Here is a 24,382-nt window from a genome sequence, read left to right on the forward strand (position 1 = left end):
AAAATACTGTTTAAAAAATCTAAATAATTCAGTTGAAAGAGAAAATCTGAAAAGCTCAATAAAAACATTAAAAGCTCATGCCAAAATTTATTTTTGTGTCGTGTCCTTTTTTGAAGTTAAAGTTTGAAAGAGACTCTTAGAACATTTACGTGCAAGTCGAGCTATGGTTAATTCAAGCTTAATTAGGATATTTAATTGCATTACAGTACTTATCTCACTTCACAAACACTTAGAAAGTTTTTGGTGGTGTCTGAGTGCTGTCTCAGTTTGTTATGTGGTGATATGGTCGCTTTTAGCTAGTTACCACTGACCTTCCTGGTGACCTCACTAGCCAGCAAGTTGTACACCAAATGATGAAAACATGGACAACTTTAGAACTCTATACATTATGTACACACTATATGCTTTACTTTCAGTACAAAGTGTAGCAATATCACTGACAGCATTCTCAATTAATCCCTACAAAAGTACAAAGAAGTTTCAACCTGACCTGCCAGATAGACTGTTTCAGGTCTCCATTGCATGGATATATTTCACATTCATCTTGGAAAGCTCCCATAGAAAGCGCTTGGGAAGGGCAGGACTTTTCAAAAATTCTCTGAGGATAACTTGAGGAATGTTCTGTCACATGCATGATGGGCCAATCAGAGTGTCGAGACATGCAATGCAGCACATTGTTAAATAGTGGAGATTCTAATGAATAAAACTGATGCCAAGGCCAGTCAGGAGACGTGCAAAAACATCTTCTCTGCCAAGAGAAACTTTTGGTGTGGCTCTTTTCTCTTGTTTTAGAAGGAAATGTGGTCCAGCTCAGGTAAACCGCCACTTTTCTACAGCTATATACATCCAAGCTAATAGCTACCAAGGCAGCAGCTATTAGATACACTGGCAGACCCTAGCTGAAACGATTGCAAACTGATGCAGAAGCAGACCGGGAGAAGAGTAGAAACATTTTCTCCATCATGAAAGGCTCTCAGTGTTGCTCTCTGCCCTTCTTTTTATAAAGACATGTCGTCCAGTTCTGACAAAACTGCTGCGGTGGCTAAGTCTAAGCTAATCACTCCACCAGCAGCCATTGCGTACAACCACTCTCACAACTAACTCTTTCCCACATAACTTTCACACACTCATGCCAAAACAGGTTGACAGAAGAGTGAAAACATCTCTACCAACATAAAAAGCTATTAGTATTGTTTTCATTCTTTATTACACACTGAAACGTGGTCCAGTTCTAGTACAACTGACGCTATACTACAGCCACATCTGAGGTAATACTTAAGACTACTGCCATGCATCCATGCTGTTCAAGTTTCAGGTCAAAAGCCAGCGCGACTATGGAGCCAATCTTAGCCTAATGAATTTTTGTACATGTAAGAGAAAATTCATGTTCAACTGCATTACCTAAATGTCTTCATCCAACTTTCAGATATTCGATTTAGTGCAAATCACAGCTGGACCAACATGTTTGCGTGCATTTTAAAAGTCCGGATTTAGTTAGACTAACACAATAATCTAACATTTCTGCCTGAGTGCAAACGCTCCAACCCAATAATGTGACGGTTTCTGATGGAGTTTAAACATAATCAGTCAGTGCAGTCTAGACGCTGGTCTTTGACCATGAACTTCTACAGCATAAATGTAAAGCTAAGTCATATTGTCATCTGCCCTTAGATGACACCATAAGCTTGAGGGACCACATGCTCCACATCTGTACCAAAAGTATAGCATACAATGTATTAAAAAGAGCTGTTAAATTTTTCATGCATTGATGTTTGATGTACAGTCACTGACAGCACAAGGACATCGTAACTTCAAATGGCATATAACTTTATTTTTAAGCAGTCGTTACAATATATGGTTTATTATAATGTCAAAGGCTTTCACATTGATAACTGGGTGCAAAATGAAACAGTCAAAAAGTGTCCTGATGTTCACAGCTTGGTAAAGCCGATAGCATCTGTTTTTGCAAGGACAGAAGTCTTGTCATGCCTTAAAATGATTCAACCAATAACAGATTAGAGCTTCACCTGTGACAAACACTGTAATTAACACATCCTCAGGTGTGTATCAAAAGAACCCCAGCACACCAGAGCTCCATGTGAACTCCAACCTGACCTCTGACAACATGCCAAAGATTCAACCACAGATCAAAGTGCTGATCATCAAGAACCTGAAGACCAAGTCTGCTGCTGAGGTGGTAAACATCTTCAATCTATCCAAACGTCAAGTGGAGAGGTTGATTTTTCTGATGAATCATCCATTGAACTGCATCCCAATCGCTGCAAAATACTGCAGACCTGTTGGAAGATTCACTCAGAAAACAGTTAAGTTTGGTGTAGGAAAAATCATGGTCCATTATGGGGGTGTGCGAGAGATCTGCAGAGTGGATGGCAACATCAACAAACTGAAGTAACAAGAAATTCTTGCTGCCCATTACATTCCGAACCACAAGAAAGAGTAAATTCTGCAGCAGGACGGCGCTACTTCTCATACTTTAGCCTCCACATCGAAGTTCCCGAGAGCAAAGAAGGTCAAGGTGCTCAAGGATTGGCCAGCCAAGTCACCAGACATGAACAGTATTGAGCATATCAGGGGTAAAAATTAAGGAAGAGACTTGGAAGATGAAACCAAAGAATTCTGACGAACTCTGGGGGTCCTGCAAGACTACTTTCTTTGCCATTCCAGATGACTTCATCAATAACTTATTTGAGTCATTGCCAAGATGTATGGATGCAGTCCCCCAAGCTCATGGGAGTCATACACGATAATAATTCTTTTTTCCAAGGCACTATGACTTCATTTACTGATGTTAAACACTGCTTTCCACATTATTAAGCAAATGACATTTTTTTCTTATTTTCCAAAATATCTATGCAAATGACAGAGTATTTTTCAAGTCATCAGCCATTAGAGCATAATTCAAATGTTTTTGATTGAACTTCATAATAATAAACATTATTTTTTTTTAAATAAAAACCTCAAAATGCACTTTTTCACACATTCCACATTATTAAGCAAGCCACAGGTTTCACACAATATAGGAAAAAAAATGATCTCTCTGCTGCCGAAAAGTGTCAAATAGTGTAATGCCTTGGACAAGGAATGAAAACATTAAATACATTTCATGAAAAATTAATCATGATCATCATACTGTGAAGAAATCTGTGGCTGATTCAGAGCACAGACGGGTTCTTGCAGATAAAGGCATAATGAGGAAGGTTTCTGACGGACAAATTCATCAGATTAAGAGAGCAGCTGCTAAAATGCCGTTACAAAGCAGCAAACAGGTATTTGAAGCTGCTGGTGCCTCTGGAGTCCCACCAACCTCAAGGTGTAGGATCCCCCAGAGGCTTGCAGTTGTGCATAAACCTACTATTCAGCCGCCGATCCAATGCTCACAAGCAGAAACGGTGGGCCCAGAAACACATGAAGACTCATTTTAAAACAGTCTTGTTGACTGTTGAGTGCTGTGCAACCCTGGATGGTCCAGATGGAGGAGTAGTGGATGGTTGGTGGATGGCCATCATGTCGCAACAAGGCTGAGACGTCAGCAAGGAGGTGGCGGAGTCTTGTTTTGGGCCAGATTCAGGGGGAGAGAGCTGGTAGGCCCCTTTAGGGTCCCTGAAGGTGTGAAAATGACCTCGGCAAAGTATATAGAAATTAGAATTAACCTGGCATGCCAGATGGTTTTGTTTAACACATCCATCTGGTAAACCACACAGAGCCTTTGAAAAACTCAGAGGGTGTTCTAAGTTGTCATTTACATGATCGAAATAAAGATATCAATCAATCAATTTCTCAAAATATGCAGAGCAATCATCACATCATTTTCACTGTGCAGCATAACATCTTATCTCTGTGCAAAAAGGATCCTTTTGAAAAAAGGGGCATCACCCCACAACGTGCATCTTCAACAAGAGGTATCAGATTGGAATATTAATGTCATCCAGTCCAGCAGCTTCAAACAATCCCCAAAAAGAAAACTGCTCATAGCTTAAGTTTAAAAATCGGCTTTAATATTTCTCACTTTATTAACAGTTTGATAATTTATAAACACGTTCAGTTACATTTATAGTTCAGAGATTTACCAAAAAGGAATTCTTCCTAAACATTGTATGGTCATATTTTGAAAACCAAGAAACCAAGCAATGGTAGGAACACATTGAACCAAATTATTACTTTCAAGGCAACATTGTGAAAGACAAAACATAATGAAGAAACGAAAAAAAGAAAATAATGCACTTGATTAAAAAAAAAAAAAAGATTATTTCATGCTATTGCACCAACAGAAAAAACACACTGTAAACATCTTTTTTATACATCATTTTCATTCTATTTTAGTCAGCATATTACATATGCTGAAAAGAGAGCATTATCATTAATAATGTACATGATACATCTCACATTAAACAAGAGTATGCTGTACCCATTGTTTACAACAGATATGTGACTAAATTCAACTAATAGGTCAAGACAAACCTGTTCTTTGTTTATCCAACTTAAAGCACAGAGAAGATTTTGATGGAAGCCAAACAAATAAACTTTACATCAAAATTAACTGTGTAACTCTGCAGGAGAATATTTGGGCCAGGCACAAGGAAGATATTTGATTTTATCTTACCCTTTTGGAAAAAATTCAAGTTTACAATTTAGACATCTTTCTGACAATTTGACTCCATCCTCAAATCTAAAATGCAAAAGTCTCCCTGCCATCATTATTTTTTCTTTTAAATGACACATATTAAGAAAACTCAGTTTTATTAATTTGCCTACAATATACAATAACATAATTTATAACAAAACAGGTGTCTTAGAAGACTGTTGGAAGCCTGCAGCTAACCAGTTGGTGTACCAGGAGTAAATGTACTAACCTGGCAAACCAGATGGATTTGTTTCACACATCTATCTGGAAAACCTCTCATACACAGCGTTTGGGAAAGGGCAGAGGTTAAAAAAAAACTCAGAGGATGATTGGATGAATGTTCTGTCTCTCTCATCTTTATGGGCCAATCAGAGCAAAAAAAACTCGTGATGTAGCCGCTACCGAGGAATAAACTCCATACAGAACTGCATAATGCAAACCATGGCAACTGCAGACATGTCGGTACACAACTTTTGTAGTTTTCAAAAGAAAACAGCCCAATATTGTTCTTTGCTCTTCTTTTAATGCAGAATTGTCGTCAAGTTCGGATAAAACTGATGCTTTAGCAGCATCCACGCTAATGTCTTCCGCATATCTACACTGACCTCTTGTTACAGCTTGCTTACGTTAAGGCTCCGCCGCGCCCGAAAGTACTGCCCCTCAGAGCTGATTGGTCTTGTCACTTTCTAACCCAGCCCAATGAGTCAGACGGGATCTTTGCAAGATGGATTTGCCAGTGAGAAACACTGAAACGGGCCTATCCGTCTGCTTTGTAAGGTTATAAATGTACACTACTTCAAGTAAAGCAGCCAAATGGCTTTCGAATGTCTTTTCAAAATCAGAGAAACATATTTCTTTCTTCATTAAAAAGAAAGAAAATCTTTGGCCAGTGCTTTTTGGGCTCCTGTCATGCACAGGAATCCCTTGTAAAGGAGATTTTTGTATCTCAGTGGCAAATATTCCTGGTTTAGTAAAGGTTAATTTGAAACCAATTACAATAAATTCTTCATAACTTCATTTAATTTTATAACAGAATTAAAAAGAAAAAAAGACTAGGGCTGAAAGCAGCACTGATGGGCCCTCACACCCCAGCGCATGTTGGGGTGCAATGCCATGTGTGTGGCAACAGTCGGTTGTTGGCAAACTCATGCACTGTGCTGCTGGCAGAGTGACCAGGGTGGATGCTGATAAGGAGAAGTGATCAGGGAAGGATTATTTTTCATTTCATTTTATGTACAAGGTGCTACTGGTCTGTTACAGTAGGGGGCGCTACAGCAAAACCATGAAATTAACATTAAAATCTGTAGACCATGGTCATACATGTGAAATTTGAAGGCAATTAGATGTTTCATAGGAAAATTACACCCACTTCCTGTCTGATGGTGAAGGATCAAAATGGGCACCATGGCCACTGGTGCATCTGTTAATGAAACATGTCAATGTTCAGGTGAAAATCAGAGCATGACAGGTTGAACAGAGTTAGAGGAATACAGAAATGACCCATTTGCATCACTTCCTGCTGGCAGTAGAGGGCGCTATGATGAGCTGTTTGCATGTGGGCGTGCTCAGTGCAGTGCAGTTGTGTTGTTTTGAGGACTATAGAATGATCTCCCCCTAAAATTACATTAGTTTTCAGTGAACAGTTTTTCAAACACAGGCATTATTGTGGGCTCTTATTATGGTCCCCCGGAGAAAAGTCCTGCATTTGATAACTTAAGGTGTCCATCTTGTCTAGTTTGAGGAAAAAGTAGTCTGGAGTCAAGCAGATAAGTCCCCTCAGAGTACTTCGATCAGATACAAGGGCTGTAAATGCACCCAAAATCGCCAAAATTGGGGCAAAAATAGCTATGATCTCACTTCCTGTGCATTTTTACAGGATGGGCCCAAGAGGATTTTTGTAGGTCTAGTACTGTTATATATGTGTATCAATTTTCCGAATCCTTGGTTCAACCTCCTTTGAGGGCTGATGATTTTAGGCACAGTGCCAAGAATCGTCATCCAACTTTGGCGGCTAATAACCACTACGCCCTATGGTGAAAACTCTTGCTTTTGATAACTTTAGATGTACATCTTGTGTAGTTTAAGGCAAACCCATTACTGAGTGAAAAAGAAAAGTGCCCTCGGACTAGTCGTTCAGATACGAGGACTGTACATTGACCGAAAAATTGCCAAAATTGGACATTTTTCCTTTATGATCTCACTTCCTGTACATATTCTTAAAAGAGAGTGTATTAGTTTTTTGTTGTCTGGGCTTGATACATATGTGTACCAATTTTCATGCACATCGCTAAAAGTCTGAGGAGGGGCCATTTTTTGGAGCGAGGTTAATGGAACCACCAGAATTTTTCACCAGGATCTAACAAGCCACTAACCTGACACGCCAGATGGATGTGTGAAACGCATCCATCTGGGAAAGCTTCAATAGGAAACCTTTGAGAATAGGCAGAGGATTTGAAAAAAACTCGGATAGTGATTGGATGAACGTTCTGTCTGTCACATCTCTACTGACCAAGAAGAGCAACAAAACACGTGACATAGCTGCTATTGAGCTGCGCATGCGCAGCTACTGAGGAATAATGCGAAACATGGCGACTGTAGACATGTAAGTATTCGACTTTTGTGGTTTTTGAAAAGAAAACAACTCACTGCTGTTCTTTGTTCTTCTTTAAACAAAGAAATGTTGTCAAGTTCTGATAAAACTGGCGCATCCACGCTAAGCTCTTCCTCCATAAGTGCACCAGCTCTTGCTGCTGCTTGTTTACATCACGACTCTGCTGCGCCTGAAAGCACTGCCCCTCCTTGGCTGATTGGTCCTGTCACTTTCTAACCGGGCCCAAACGGTTCAGATGGGAGCTTTGCAAGATGGATTCGCCAGTGAAAAACAAGGAAACAGGCATATCCATCTGCTTTGCAAGGTTAACAAGCCACCAAATTTGGTGAGTTTTGGAGCATAATAAGGCCCCCAAAAATGCAAAAGTTGTGACAGAAAAAAAAAAAAAAAAAAAAAAAAAATCTTATAGATACAATAGGGCTCTCGCACTGGTCAGTGCTCGTGCCCTAACTAGCATTTAACAGACAAGTAAAAACTGCATAGTATGTAAATACCACGTGTGTCCCAGAATTGGAGTTTGTGCACATTTTCATTCACCTCAGGGCTGTCTCATCAGTCTCCAAGAGACGAAACTTCCCATAGCCAGTCCAGCCACGAAGATGACAATAAGACCGAAGCTGCTGGAGCTCACTGAAGACACACTTTGTACAGATGCTGCAGCAAGCTCAGAGAAACTGTTGATCTGTGAAGGGACAGCTTTTTTGTCACATGGCACAGCAAAAGAAACATGGCAAGATAAATCAATAATGCCCTGTCTATCTTACTTATGCAACCTGATCATTAATTTATGGTATATATCTTGTGTATATCTATCTTGTTTTATCTAGCACAGTCATTCAATGTATTTCTCACGCAGGTGGCCTGGCTACAGTGGCCCTAAAGGCCAGCAGGATAAATATTTCAAAAGTGCAAAATACATTTAACAAAAATTCGAAAACATTTCACAAAACACAAACATATTTCATAAAACACAAAAATATTTAACAAAACAAAAATTCATTTTACAAACACAAATACATTTCACAAATAGGGATGGGCCATATGGACTAAAAAATTAATCACAATATTTTGCTGTATTTATTGTGATAATGATATAAATCCCGATAAAAAAACAGCACCATTCAACACAACCTTTTTGGTAAAATGTATCAAATGGGCTGCTTAACTACACCAGCAAAACAACTGGAGTTGACCAAAGTGCTGTACAAATCAAAAGCAGCACAAATGACAAAATAGATAGAATACTAAAATACATGAACACAGTGCAAATATATAATAATATATAAATAAAATAATTTAAAAATTAGTTAAGATTTTGCCAGATGTCTACTCAACTTTGATTAAAAGCCAGGGAGAAGAGGTGTGTCTTTAGAGATGATTAAAAAACCGCAACTGATCCCACAGAGCAGATATGCCAGGGCAAGTTCTTCCAGAGCCGAGGGGCAGCCGCCACAAAGGCTCGGTCACCTTTGGTTTTATACCTCGTTTTGGGGGTGACCAACAACAACTGACTAGACGATCTCAGTGTTCTGACAGGGGCATATTAAGTGAGAAACTCGGTCAGGTACTTAGGGGAGCTAGGCCATTAAGAGCTTTATAAACAAACAATAAAATTTTAAAATCTATTCTAAAAGCAACCGGGAGCCAGTGCAGCGAAGCTAGGACAGGGGATATGTGATCACTCTTGCGTTTGCCAGTGAGGAGACGGGCTGCTGCGTTTTGTGCCAGCTGTTCCAGTCATGTGTTAATAAAAGCATGGATTACAGTCTCAAGATCTCTGTATGGCAGGTAACCCTTAACTTTCGATAAAATCCTCAAATGGTAAAAGCTTTTGTCCAGTTTGCCTTTGTCTTTGTCGTCTTTAAATCTAAAATGCAGTCTGATATCCTCTTTTAAGTCTGGAGGTGCCTTCAGTGGAGCAGAGCTGCCAGGCTCCACCATGTTTGTTTTTACAGAGATAAGTCTGGACTAATGTCTGCATTAATTGGGGATATTTGGACTCGACAGAGATCAAAACTGTTTCCTAGTCCGTGGATATTGATATCTGACCAGAAATCAAGTTTCCTGACGTTTATCTCGACATGATTTTAAGAACACAAAGCAGAGCCCAAAGGCCCACATCAGCCTGGTCTATCCGTGATCGATGTGAAACTAAATTAATGCTGAAGTTTTGTGAATACGAAGCCTTAGATCAGTTTATTCTCTGTACTGTAACTAGTTATTAATCTACTTCTTACTTCAGGTAACTTGTGAAAAGATCGCTCTGTGGTTGTTGATTGTGCTCATAAATTTTCAGGCTACAGCCTATTTTGAAACAAGATCAGCGCACCCAGGATTTCTGGCATAATCTGGTTTGTTTTTTACAACAGCTGAACTTCAACTTTATCTTTAGTGTGGAGAATTCTCACAGTACAGCTCTTAACTTTCACATTTTGTCATATAAAGTGTTTTAGACTAGGCTGTGAAACGGAGGAATAGGGGGTCGTCAGATAAAGTACAATGCGCAAATTGCAAATTGTCTGATCAATGTCTGATTTCCTGTAACCAAACCATTACCAGATAATAAAGGCAGCTCCTCATTTAACAACAAACTCATCCTCTGTTTCAACCAAGCAGCAACCTCTGGTCCTGAAAAATGAAGCCAATGCAGAAGTGCAAAAAAATTGCAATACAACAAGTGTCCACTTGAGGCTGGCTTCTGGAACACCAGATGTCCCATCTGGACACCTGTTAAACAGACGTTTTTTACACTAGAAATAAACTGGTTTACAGCCTGGTTAAAAAAAAAACGAACATGTCTTATTAGCTTATGTCCTCATGTGCTCTCACTGTACGAGGGGATGAATTTTCTTGTACCACAATTGTTTAGATTATATTTAGGAAAAACCTCACTGCGGACTAATTGGTGCATCTCATTTGATTGACAGATAGCTTGACAGGCAGAAGCTATGTTTCTGTCAACCAAAATGATAGCTAGCTGACAGAAGGTTGTGCTTAGTGGGCAGGCCGTTAGGTTGATCAAAAGTTTGGTTGAGACCGCAATTTCAATATAGAAGCTCCAGGAGCTGTTTGGGTCCGCCTATTGTAAGCAGACGGCTGACGTCTCACAGAGTTTGTCCAATTCTTTCTACAGTCTATGGTTTCAACTCTGCTTTCCGCCATGTGCTTATGTGATTATGCTTCTGCATGTGAGTTACAAGTGTGCGCAGTTGATGACGTATGTGTGCGCGATGGTCGCAGGCACATACGTCATCAACCATAGCTTATCATTATTATCGATGAATGCCGTTTTCTCATCGTGGAAAGTTTTTTTTCGCGGTATATCTCAAATGATAAGATATCGCCCATTCCTATTCACAAAACATAGATATTTCACAAAACACAAACACATTCCACAAAACACAAAAATATTTCACAAAACACAAATACATTTCACAAAGCACGAAATATATTTCAGAAAACCGGAAAGGGTAGGACCCTGGTACTTGTCTCTGATTGGACTAAACCCAAGTCATTTCTTGTTTCCATTGGCTACCACAATAGCCGATCTAGCAAGAAATTTTAAGTGATTACCAGGATGAAAGAGGACATTCAGCTGATATAAGGCTTTAAGGGACATACATGTCGTGTGAGTCTTGAAATGCTCTCTATGTATCAAGAAATACACATATCAATTGGAACTAAAAATGATTCAAGAACTTATGTTAATGATGTGGGGCTAATTTGGCAAAAGACAATCACCCTCATATATACCGGTGCATATATCCTTGTCACAGAACGGCTGGCACCGGGCTGGCAGTGGTCCTTTGTAAAACTGTTAAAGCCATACTGCTGAATACACACCAGTGGCTGTAGTTGGATTCATAAGTGAGTTTAAAAACACATTTATTCTTCTGTCTGCATGTAGATTGTTTGATGATGAGGAATGATTAAGTTTATTAATAATCTGGCGACATGCAGCAATGTCAGAAACAATTAAAACCATCAAGGGGGTTTTAAAGGGTTTTAAAAATGTTTGCAAGTATCTTCATCACTCTTTTAGTGAAATAGATAACATTGATCGGTGCTTGGTGGTTGTTTTTAGGCGCTGACATCTCTCATGCTCAATAAGATGGCTGTGAAGTGAAACCGTGGCAGGACGCACAACGCGGAAAGAATAAAGGCCTATCTTTATCTGTCTGGAAAAAAATCGCATTCCCAGATCCTTTATGATAATGGTTATCATTTCTCATATTAAATCAGGGATAAGTAAAGGGAAGAGGAATGAACAGAGCACACGTACATACAAAAACAGAGAGGAACAGAGAGAATGTAGCTTTTTTTTCTATAAAGTTGGATATTATAAAGAACAATTCAACTACAAATCCCTCCAGTGCTTCTGCAAACTTTGCCTTACAAACATCTTTTGTTTAGACTTGAAATGTTTTGATGAAGGATTTAATGAAATGCCGGCGTAGGTGTGCTCTGCTCGCTGTGCTTGCGTCCACCCAACAATAGTTTGATTATAATGTAACACTTGGCGGTAGTACTGTATACCCCGGTAAAACTCAGGGAGAGGATGATAGTATCAAAAAATGAATATCACCCAAACCTAACTGGAACCCTTAAATCTTACATAAGGGACCTCTGGCTGGGAGAAGTAGCAGATATTCTTCATTAAATATTGTTAGGAGGGAAATACTATCAGAGCTGCTGGGACCTGACATACGGAAATAACATTCAAGAGTGACACAATTATGTGTAGATACATAGAAGGCATTTCAAGAACCACACAATATGTATGTCCCTTGTTAAAGCCTTATGTCAGCTGAATGCCCTCCAATATCCTGGTAAACACTTAAAATTTCACTCTAGATCAGCTACTGTGGTATCCAATGGAAACCAGAAATGACGGGTTTCGTCCAATCAGAGACAAGTACCAGGGTCCTACCCTTTCCGGTGTTCTGAAATATTTTTTGTGCTCTGTGGTCTCTGGTTAAAGTTGGCTATTTTCTTTTATATCACTCCCAATTCTCGTAGAATTTTGCCATCAGTGGTGAAATGTATTTGGGGGATATAGACTCTTAGGTCTCCCACTGGGCTCTATTGAATGTTGGATGGTTTTTTTTGAGTCTTAGGGACTCTATTTCGTGACTACCACAAACTCCACCAGCAGCAGCTTTAGAACTGAGGTATTGAAGCTTGAGCTTGAGTATGATTCGAGGACAGCCGTGTAGAATCAACTCTCCTCCCCCTCACTTCCTGTTCCTCTCTCTGTTTAGGCTCTGTAGTCTGCCCCTATTCTCACATACCTCCTTGCGAATGTGCATGTCTGCTAAATCGAATACTGACAGTTGCAAAGCTCACACGCTTACGTTGTTGATACTTTGAGAAAAGTGCTCTGAAAGAGAAAAACTGAATATAATGAAGGCCAAACATACCCATCCTCCATGTTCACGAATCCATCCCAATAATTTGTTTTTGAAGAGATCAGTGGTCCACCTAAGGATGTCCTTCACTGATGTAGGTAAGTGAGCCTCAACCATCTGATGAACACACAAATACATAGAGATTAACAATCAAATGACTTAAACAAAAAGCGACACAACTGACAAACTTAGGGGCTCATTTAGGTAAGTTAATAGATAAATAGAAACATACACAACAGTAGTGCTTAATTCACTCTACATGTGGTCAATCAAATTGATGTTGGCTCTTCAATATTAAGCACTATCTGCCCTTTCACCTTTTTTCAGTTCAGCACTAAGACATGAGAGTTATAAGGATCCCTGGTTATGAATCTAAGAGCAGAGTGATACCCAGAGTCTAGAGTTTGGAGTGTGTAAGCAGCAGCATGTCTATAGATGGTATCGTTATAATCAAGTATAGACAGGAGAATAGCTTTAATAAAACTTTTCCTACAGTCAGGGGGAAGATTAATTTATTTCTATACAAAAACCCAAGATTCTGCCCAAGTTTGCCAATGAGATATTCAATATGCTGCTTAAATGTAAATGATTTATTTAGCTTTAGTTAAATCAATCAAGATTAAAGTCACCCAGAATTATAATTTCTTTGCGAGGAAAGAGAGCAGGAAGATCCCCCAGCTTAACTAACAAGCATTGGCCAGCAGAAGGAGGCCTATATACTCCTACTACCACAACAGAATTGTTCTTAACATTTCACTAAACATTTAAGGCAATACATTCAAAGCATTTGGGTTCAGTGACAGCATTCAAAATAGACACATTATAACCACTTTTGACACAGACAGCAACACCCTCATCTTTACTAACCTGATCTATTCTAAATATATTCTGCCATGTTAGAATGACGTATGCCTTTTTTCAGCCAGGTTTCTGATACTACTAAAATATCAGGATAAGCTTCTGACATCAGTATGTTTAAATGATCTAGTTTTTCTTGTTTACACAAGCTTCTGATGTCGAGATGAATTCATCCAAAACCTTTTCTGGATTTTAAAGTTCCAAGATTACTAAATGCCAGGATAGCAGGATTACCAGTGCCAGATAAGACAACTCACCCTGAGAGCCATCCTCCCAGCAACATAAAAGAGCACAGCAATCCTCTCCCATGTGATGCCATGTTGAAACACTTGGTCTGCCACTTCCTTAAATCTCTCCCACTTAGATCCAGAGCAACGAGCCACACCATCTATGGCACTGCAAAATAGAAACAAGGTATTTTATAGTTTATTATGTTGCTTGAAGCATGGGGTGTGAGAATGAGTGATAGTGTTAGAATTGTGTCATTGTCATGAACAGTACCAGGAATGCAGAAAAGGAAAAATACATTTAAACAACAGATGAGTAAGTAGAAAAAAAATGACTATTAGAAGTATTATTGACAGCGACAACAACAGCAATAATTTGATTAACAGCAACAATCACAATAATGAAACTAATGATAGTAAAAATAGAAGTTAAAAATTAAAATAGTAATTATGTTGTGTTTTGGATGCAGGAACCATAGGGATGCCAAAACAGCAAACGTCAGAAAAAAAAGGAAAAAATAAAAAGAGGTACAGAAAGATAAAAATTGTAAAAATAACTGTAATGATAAATTAAGAGATAGTGCGGTGGATACGTCACTTGACTCTTGACTTCCTTCTGGCAGGAGCAAGACAACTTCAAAGATGGGCCTTAGTAATATCTTAATTTTATCTTGAGATGTAGTCCTGACCTCTATCTTGTGGACCTTCCCATCACTGCTTGGAAAGGTAAGGGTGACCAGGCCCAGTGGCCACTCATTGCGAGGTGCCTGGCTTTGTTTAAGTAGCACAATGTCTCCAACCTGAAGATCCCGACATGCTGTGTGCCACTTACGTCTTGGTTGAAGAGTGTCAAGATATTCATTTCTCCACCTGGACCAGTTTGCTTGTGCTTGAACTATTCTCCACTGACACGAAGAGATCCTTCTCATCAAAAGGCCATCATGCATGAAGGGATCAAGATCCAGGATTGTGCTTGATCTTCACTTTTCTTTATCCTTCTGTAATTCAGCATAGTCCTCCAGATAAGCATCTCTTTGGATGGACTTGAGTATAAGTTTCGCTGCCCCGCACTCCTCTGCGAGGTTTGTTGCACAGATGCCATCCTTTACATGTATCTGTTGAGTCTGACCTATGTGAACAAGCCTGGTGGATCAAAAACGACACTGCTCTTAGCAAAGACTTTCATATGGAGAAAAACTGAATATAATGAAGGCCAAACATACCCATCCTCCATGTTCACGAATCCATTCCCAATAATTTGTTTTTGAAGAGATCAATGGTCCATCTTAGGATGTCCTTCACTGATGTAGGGAAGTGAGCCTCATCAGATGGTTGAGGCTCACTTTCCTACATCAGATGGTTGAGGCTTACTTTCACTGATGTAGGGAAGTGAGCCTCAACCATCTGATGAACACAGAAATACACAGAGTTCTGAGGTAAGTTCACCTTCACTTAGGTGAGTAGCAAGACTGGTCAACTGTGGTCTTACATCTGCGTCTGATTCAGGGTCAACTAGCTCAAAGGTTTCTTCTGTTTCACACAGAAGTTTTTTGTGAAGGAACTCTGGTCTTTGTAAACCACATGGTGTTGATCAGACGTGATGCAGGCACAGATTTGGTGGCCAGATCAGCATGATTCTGGTCTGTAGGCACACAATGCCATTGTTGAGGGGAGGTTGTCCAGCGTACACGATGAACATGATTGTGCACATACACAAAGAATCGCTTGTTGTCATTGTAAATATAACCAAGGACAACCTTGCTCTCACAATAAAACTTCATAGCATCTGGCTTGTGGTCAAGTTTGTCCAGGATCAGTTCAGCCGTTTCAACAGCCAGCACAGCTCCGCACAGTTCAAGGTGAGGGATAGTAGGCTCTGGTAGAGGGGCTAGCTTTGCTTTCCCAAGCACAAAGACAACTCTGCACTGCCCATCTGCTGTGACGACCCTCAGGTAAGCTACTGCTCCTATTGCCCAGTTAGAAGCATCAGAAAACAGACACAACACAGTGTGTGCAGCATTGGAGGGGGAGATGGAGACCACTCAAATCCTGTAGTGATTTTTCCCATATTTCCCACTTCAACTAACTATCTGCAGGAAGTTCTGTATCCCAGTCATGAACATCCACTAAAAGTTCACTGAGTAGTGCTCGTCCTGGAATTGTCACTGGTGTGACTAAGCTTAGTTGGTCAAAGAGGCTATTGACAGTCGACAGAACTCCACATTAAGTGAACGGCTTGTCTCTGACTGCTACTTTGAATGTGAAGATGTCAGAGTCTATGTTCCAGCACAAGCCGAGACCTCTTTGTACCAGCAGAGCTTCTTCATTAAAGCCTAAATCCTTTAGCCCTGCAGCCAGATCTTTGGGTTTAAAGGCTTGCATCACTGTGACACTGTTTGAGGCGATTTTATGCAGCTTCAGATTTGATTTTGCCAGTGATGATTGAGTGTGCTTAAGAAGGTCAGTTCCTTCCACCTCAGCTGGAAGGGAGATAAGCCCGTCACCTACATAGAAGTGTCTGTCAACAAAGTTGCGTGAGTCAGCTCCATACTTGTGCTTACCTACCTGAGCAGCTCTTCGAAGGCCATATATAGCCACTGCAGGTGAAGGGCTGTTGCTGAACACATGCACTCGCATGGGGTACTCTGTTACCTCCTTAGTCATGTCATTATCCTTGTGCCAGAGAAATCTCAAGAAGTTTTGGTGGTCTTCCCTGACCAGAAACCTGTAGAACATCTGTTGAATGTCAGCTGTCAATGCAACAACTTCCTTCCTGAACCTAAGCAGCACTCCAAGTAGGGAGTTATTTAGGTCAGGGCTTGGGAGCAGGATTCTGCTGAGTGAAGGGCCATCTTCTTGGGCATTTGAGTCAAAAACAACACGTATTTGACCTGGCTTTTGGGGGTGGTACACTCCAAAAATGGTTAAGTACCTACACTTAGTTTTCCTGGAGAGGGGGGAGCCTCTTCTGCGTGTATGTTGTCAAAGAGCTTCTCCATGAAGGTAACAAACTGTTCTTTCATTTTAGGATTTTTCTTAAGTGTACGTTGTAAGGAGTGAAGGCTGGAAAGGGCTTGAGCACAGTTGTTTGGAAGGTGTGGTCTACGTGATCTGAATGGTAGAGGAGCTATCCAGCTGTTTTGCTTATCTTTCCAGAACTCTGTTCCCATAATCTCCAGAAAAGTCTCATCCTCGAAAGATAGTGATGGTTTGTTGTCATTCTTTGTTCTCATGAAAATGACTTGTCCAAGTTTGTCTCCAGTTGGAACATCAGCTGCAGAATAGCTAGACAGATGGATGGGGAAACAGTGGCTGTGCCCCTCACCATAGCATGGCTTCTCTTAAATGCAAATCTGATTCTCACATGGTGTTTAATGAGAAGAACGTCCATTCAGAAGGACATGGGTATTGTACACAGCTACAGTGGGTTTATGGGCACTGTCAATACAAACATCACCCACTATCACTCACCCCAGAGCCAGACGCTGGGCAAATGGTGCGTTGTGGGGCCCGTTTATCTGCTGTCTCCCCTTGTGCACACGTATGAGGTCTCTCCCTAGCAGGACTAAGATCTGAACTTCAGGATCAATCTTTGGGATATTAGGTGCCATGGGTTTCGAGTGAACATGAGAAAGAGCAACCTCTGTTGAGGGACTCTCTGATCTATTACTTGTGATCTCATTACATTCAATGAGTGGAGGTAAGCCCAAACACACTTTGCCATTCACAGATTCTATCTGGAAACAATTGCCTTTCTTCCTGTCATTTCACTGGTCCCAGCACAGGTCCTCATCAGATAAGGTGATGGACTTCCATGAACATCAAAGAGCTGGAAAAACTCAGACCTGGCAAGTGAACGATTACTCTGGCCATCTTGACAGAGCGTTCTTGTTGTCCTTGTGGAAAAACCTGCGCTAAGCATATCTTTGCACATGATCCTGGGGGGAGACCTTCTCCACAGACCTCAGTGCACCTCGAAGTTACCTCTGTAGGAGTTATTTTGCTGGTCTGGGTCTGGTTCTTCCACAGGGGAAGCTGCAGGTAAGAGATGCATGGATGTGCAATGTTGAGAACTCTCACACATTGCATTTCAGCTCAGCTGGACACTCTCTGGTCACATGAGCAGCAGAACAGCAGATTATGTGGCAGCTTTTCAACAATAGGGTTGAAAATAGGGTTCCATGGGGTGTGTCAAGGTAGCTGAGACCAGGTAGGTACCCATCCTCTTTAGCTGTGAGTAACTTCATGAGCAGGTTGCTGAGCTCTGTTAACCTGATATTCTCTTTTGCAGTGAGACAAGGAAAACTATCAAGCCGCTTAAATAAAGCACGCTATCACTTCAGAGGTTGCATAGCACTCCTCGAGTCTTGTCCAAGACAACTGAAGTGCAGCTTGAGGGTTAGTGAAATTGACAGCTCATATTTGTTTGACTTGTTCAGATGACTCCTTTCCTAGCCATTTCACAAGATCCAACTCCTCACTGGCTGTTAGCTCTAAGCCCTGAGTAGCATTGAGGAAGGAGGACTGCCATGCTCTGAAGCTCTCAGGCTGTTCATCAAATTTGGGAAGCCCTGTGGTTACCAACTCCCTACGAGCCAGATATTTAGCAAAGTCAATCATGTTAGCAGCTGGGGTAATTGGAGAATGGTCTGGATAGCTTCTTTGCCTGAATGAAGGGAAACCTAGCTCCTGCTTGCCCATAAAGGAAGGTTGAGGGTGTGACCTGGACAGCTGTTGTATATGGTGCTATGATGGAGGTAGGTACTCACTCTGTTGTGTGTTTCTTGGCATTCTGAAAGAGACATCAGATTGGGATACAGGACTTAACTCAGGAGCCTCCTGTTTTGTTGATGGCAGCGTACCTTTAAAGTGAGGAGGGGCTGGTACAATTGCGGCAGGCATGGTAGGTGTCATGCGGGCCTGATGATCCAAATATGCCTCTGTCTGTTCTCTTACTACTTGTGGTGAGACCCCACTCTTAGCACTGAGCATATCATCACATTCTGCTCCAGCTGCAGCCTCTAAAACTTAAGCCTCGGCAAAAACAGCGGCTGCCACTTTCTCCAGGTCCAGTGCCTCTAAATCTGCTTCTAATGTAGCTTTCTCTAAATCCAGTTTTGCTCTTTGTTTTTTCAACTCCAGCTCCTTTTGTGCAACTGTGACCCTAGCCTTAGCTCTAGCTTTAGCGGCAGGGCAAGCTACTGAACTTTTGGTTGAAAACGAGATGGACACTGATGACACCTTTTCATCTTCCTCTTCCTTTGCCTGGGCTTCCATAACTTCACAGAATGAATCCCTCTGATAGTGGCTTTTCACTGTACTGTTCTCTTTATGTGTTGTACTTTACTCAGTGTTAACATGGATAAACAGCCAGCCAAACTCCTTTTCAAGAACCAGGTAGTGAGCGTGTTTGCTCCTTTAATGACTTCTATGCAACAGACAAGTCAGGATGACAACATTGGATCTGAGTGGAACTATAAAGGAAAACACAAAATGATACAGTAATCTCTCGTGCTTCAACAAACTAATTTTTAACTTCTACTGACACAAAAGTAATCTAGACAAATAAACATGTGAAGAGTACAAAAAATTACAGCCATTGCTTTCTGAAGGATTCCACCAACAGGATTACTTTGGATCCCACATGGCACACCACACAGATGCTACACAGCATCTCAGCATCCCAGAGTGAAAAAATTGGGAGTTAAACAAAAAAAGAGTGAAAGAGTTAGACTCCAGCTAGTGTTTAGTGATGCTTCTGAGCAGTGTTAAAAAAGTTGTTCATTCACACAGTGTTGAGAGCAGTGAATCTGGCGGTAGGTTTCTGGCGGATCATTGTTGATTTTCATGTTAGACACATCTGCACCATGAGTGACACTGTCCATTGAGTTATACACTTCCCATGCGTGGTGAACAATGTTCCCTCTTATTTTTAAAACTCCTGAGCAGACATTCGACTCCCCTGAGCACCTACTTCCTCAACTGTGGACGACATCTGACACGTAGGCTACATCCACATGGTAGCGCCATGGCAGCACTTCTCCAACCCCAAGTAACATTACAAGTGGCTATAATTATAATGATTAATAATCACTGTTCAAGTCATGAATTTCACCATTTATTCATTCATTCAATTCACAAGCCACTCTCTGTTTTAGCTTGCTGAAATTATGGTGTCTGGAAATCCTGTTTAATATAATCAAGGTTTACATTTTAAAGATTTACAATCCTTTGAAATGTAAAAGTAAACTGTGATTCTAACTTACAAGCATTTGTCCCCAGGTGAAAGCAGACATTAACAAAGTTTGCAGTTTCATATAAAAAGGCAGAAAGCTTAATGATGAATGGAGACAAAAAACAATGCTCTGTTCTCATGCTTTATCAACCTAATCACAGTCAGCTCTCCTAAAGGACTTCTACCTGCACAAGATAAACAGCCCATTACAGAGAAACCACAGTGTTAGAAACATCAGGGCTTAAATCCTTTTAGCCAGATTCATTCTTAAAAGCACCCTATTTAGATAAAAATAGACATCCATTTAATGTTAAAAGTTATTGATAATTGTTTATGTAAATAATAGATTGTTTGAGGGGGTATATTAAGTTAACACATGGGAAAGATGTAATCAGCTGTTTTAACTCTCATTACTGTAATAAATAAAATGATTAAAAACAGAGACATTTACAGCTTTACTCCCTTCAGCTGAAGTCTTTAACTCCAGTAGAAGTTTTCTATTCATGGCTCCTGTCTGCCTCTGTTTCTCACTGCCCTGCTGATCAGTTATCAGGATTTAGGAGATTTTATGATGTTTTTGATGGTTAATTATCAATATACAGTAAATCTATATTTCCTGCAGCGTGGCATTTATCAAATGTTTTGATAATGAGCTCATACTAATGTTTAATCATTAGGGTGCACTGTCATGATAAAATATAAAAGTGGAATGTTAATAAAACGATATTTTAACAGTCTGCAACTCGCTGAGGAGAGAGAGAGAGAAAAAGAGAGAGGGAGAAAGAGAGAGAGAGCAGTTATTCATATAGACAGCACTGACGCACCTATGCACCATGGTCAAAGAGGAGTTTTAAAGCAGGAGTAAAGTTCAGTTCAGTGTTGCATCCTTTTCTCCTCTGCAGAAAGAAACCTCTGGTCTACTCCAACACATTAGCTTGTGTTTGTCTGTCTGTGAGTGGTGTTAGTGTTTGCATCGCTGTGTAAACAGCATGAAGCCAAAAGTGTCTGCGCAAAGACGCATGATGGACGCATCAATAGACTCAGCCATATGGCAGTTATTTTGGAAAAAACCTCCCTTTATGTGTAAACCAGTCATTGAAACAACCATCTATTTCCCACACACACTGGCACTAAGAGCCATGCACAGTAAGAGGGAGGTGGAGTTTGTGATGCTGATCAATTCAACTCACCAAAATGCCAACACCCAGAAAAGACTTTAACTCGACTCTAGAGTTTATTTGATGGTTTCACATGTGCACTCAGACTTAGTTGATTTTTTTTTTTGTTAAGAGTTATTTTTGTGCCTTTATTAGATAGAGGAGAACAGTGGATAGAGTTGGAAACAGGGTCAAGAGTGGGGGAGAGACATGCAGTAAAGGGCCTCAGGCTGGATTCGAACCCGGGCCGCCCGCTTACATGGGGAGCACCTTTAACCACTAGGCCACCTGCTCCCCAACTGAGTTGATTTTAACTCAGAGTTTATTTCAGTGACCTGAATTTGCTGTGTATCTTGTGCTCTGACTGTATTCCCTGACTTTATTCCCTGACTTTTTGTATTACAACTTCCTGTTTCCTGTGTTTTTCTCCCTTCTAAATAACAGCGCTATATTCTTTTCAAACAGATATCAATCAAGATAGCAATCTTTTTCTTTTTTTTTTTCAAAAATTGTTAAAAAACCCTAGAGGCCTTACATCATATAGATAGAAGCTTTGAGATCAAAGGGCTAAGAGACTTACTCTTGAAATTTCCTGTCATCTTTGACCTTGTCACCAATGATGCGGATCATTATACCAAGCTGGGTCACCATTTTCTTCTCCTGCTCAGTCTTTACATCTACAACCAGCGGGGTGAGAGGAGGGAGCTCTTCTGGGGGCACATCCTTCAGTTCTTCCTGAATGACCCTTGAACAGAAAAAGACATTAAAAGAAACCCAGCATGTTAGGACATATTCTCCTTATTGGATTGATAAGTCTAACCTTTATAGGTACAGTGAACAAAATCCACCATTTATATCTGCAATGTAGCTTACAGTACATATCTTGCTCTATTTATCACACTCTTTACCTTCTTTATTTAAACTGATTTTTTTCAACATTATTGCAATGTTATCCAAATCTTCGTAAAAGGGGCAATTGGACTTGATTGCAGTCCAATCTTTTACAAAGATTTGGATTACCATGACCTGGACGAATGAAAACCTACATATTGCAGTTTTATTGCTGCTGATCTTAGAGTAGCCGTACAAAAATTGCTGTGACAATGGAAAAAAAAAATCAGACAGAGATGGCTTGGTTGTTAGATTGTGTCTCATGTACACAGATGCCATGGGTTCAAAGTTGGCCAGTGGCTCCTTTCCTGCGTGTCACTCCTCATTCTCTTATCCCTGTTTCCAGTTCTACTCACTGTCTGCTGTTAATGAATTCATTATGAGCCCAAAACAAAATCTTAAAAATAATTAATTACATACATATTAACTTTACCCATGGTTGAAATTACTGCCTGAAATCAGCACTCTGTTAAACATCGACACTTCTAAATGACAGCCCTGTTGACATTCCACTGAACTAGAACCCCACCCACTGAATTTTAGATTATAATTAGTGACAAAAAACAAAACACACTGCCCATAAAATAGCTGAATCACACAATCACAAAACTGAAAAAGAAAGAAGGTGGACATTGCAATTACATACTCCTTATCTAACTAAAAATAAACAAATAATTAATTAATTAATTAATTAATAATTTTATTTGACAAGATTCTGTCTGCATGTTTTGACTCAACTGAGTCTTCAACAGGACATCTTAGTCTTGTTTGGCAGTTGACTGCATGAGCAAACATGACAATATGTTAAAACTTTCTTGGAGTGGTATAAACTCTGCTGCAACTCATTTTTACTTTGATTTGATATTGTTTTTATCGTAAAACATCCTTCTATGTTTAAGTTGACAGGAAATAGCAAACATCCCAGAGGCAAGCACACCCAATACTTGACTTCAGCGGCCATAAACATTTACTGTCACCTATAAATGAGTCATGGTACACAATGCTGCAATTTCCTGTAAGACGACAGTAAAAATGAAACTGAAAATTGCTTTAAGAAAGCAACATTATGTGTTAATGTTTTCATATTTATACAAGGCAATAACTTAAATAAATCAATAACAGGACTTCAATGTGGTACAAAACAAAATGTCTATTCTATTAACAGTAACACTTCCATTATTCATGTAGAAATGGTAGTATAATCTCTGTGGAAACTATTACATAAACCCTAAAGAAGGTGAGGTCCATTACCTAACTTTGCTCAATACAAGTGCACTTTGATGTAGCGTTTGACCTAACTCAAAAATGTTACAACTACAATACATTTTTTAGTCTGAGAATTCACAATATGGCAGGTTTTTGTATGTTTTCATGTTTGCTGAAAACTGGGTGCAATTAGCATTTATTTGTTATTCTGATCTGCCATGGCTAGGATTTTTCAGTGTCACACTTTGAAATCTGTTGATCATACAATATGTTATTATTTGTCTCTGAACTGTGAAGTTTTTTTTACTTCACTCTGCTGAAGTATTTGAGTCCGAGCACATTTATTAACTGTTTCTTGAATTGTTCATTAGCAATATTTTTGAGACAATAATACTCTCTGCAAAACAATGCTCTTACAGAATGTGGGAGCTTTTTCCACTGCAGGCTAAATGCTAAATTTGAGAATTTTTCAGGAAAATTTTGCTTCATTTTTCACAAAGATCCCCCATCAGTTCAACTTTAAAGTTTAAAATTCAAGCATATTAGTGTTTCCCAAAAAATCCAGCAGTTCTTTAACTTTGTTTTTGGGCTGAATCTTTATCTTTCCTCTACTGAAATACAAAATTGTACTGTGTTAAAGTTAAATATGAGCAGTACAGATAATAAAGATCAAACTTACTCTTTGATCAGGGCCTCCCCTATCCTTTCATCTGTGAAACAAACACAGGACAAAAATAATTCAGAGTTACATGATAAAAAGAGCCATAATCTTGTTAGGCTGCTTTTACGGTATAAAACAGTACTGTCACTTTAGTATTTTACATCTGACATCAACCACCAGTTTAACTGGCTGCAGAAACATTACCTGACATGCCGTTTCCTTCACAAGCCATAGTTTACTGAACTGAACAACTATGAAAACTCGAGGGGCGCTCTCTTCCTCTTCACGACCAGAAATTAGCTCATCTTAAAACTTTCACTGAATCAATTTATAAAGTTCAGTGTTCATTTGACTTAGTCTCAATTTTTCGTTGAAATAAAAATATCTTTGAGGGATAAAAAGCACGAGAAAACAGTCAGCTACCACATCGGGAGTACGCCTCAACCGGCTCAACAGAGTTTTTCGAGAATGAAAAACTTCAGAGGC

At 39.9% G+C, this 24,382-nt stretch overlaps 1 protein-coding gene across 1 annotated transcript; it reads right to left on the reverse strand.

Annotated features, from left to right (window-relative positions):
• Positions 1 to 7,450: 7,450 nt before the first annotated feature.
• On the reverse strand, positions 7,451 to 24,382 carry LOC121503744 (apoptosis regulator BAX-like). The gene is made up of 6 exons (XM_041778286.1): positions 24,101 to 24,382; positions 23,915 to 23,945; positions 21,719 to 21,883; positions 13,777 to 13,915; positions 12,674 to 12,778; positions 7,451 to 7,935 (listed from the first exon to the last, which is right to left on the reverse strand). The coding sequence occupies exons 1-6, from the start codon at positions 24,126 to 24,128 to the stop codon at positions 7,792 to 7,794; spliced, it is 612 nt and encodes a 203-aa protein (XP_041634220.1). The 5' UTR covers positions 24,129 to 24,382; the 3' UTR covers positions 7,451 to 7,791.

Source organism: Cheilinus undulatus, linkage group 21 (genome assembly GCF_018320785.1).
Source record: "Cheilinus undulatus linkage group 21, ASM1832078v1, whole genome shotgun sequence".
Classification (NCBI taxonomy): domain Eukaryota; kingdom Metazoa; phylum Chordata; class Actinopteri; order Labriformes; family Labridae; genus Cheilinus; species Cheilinus undulatus.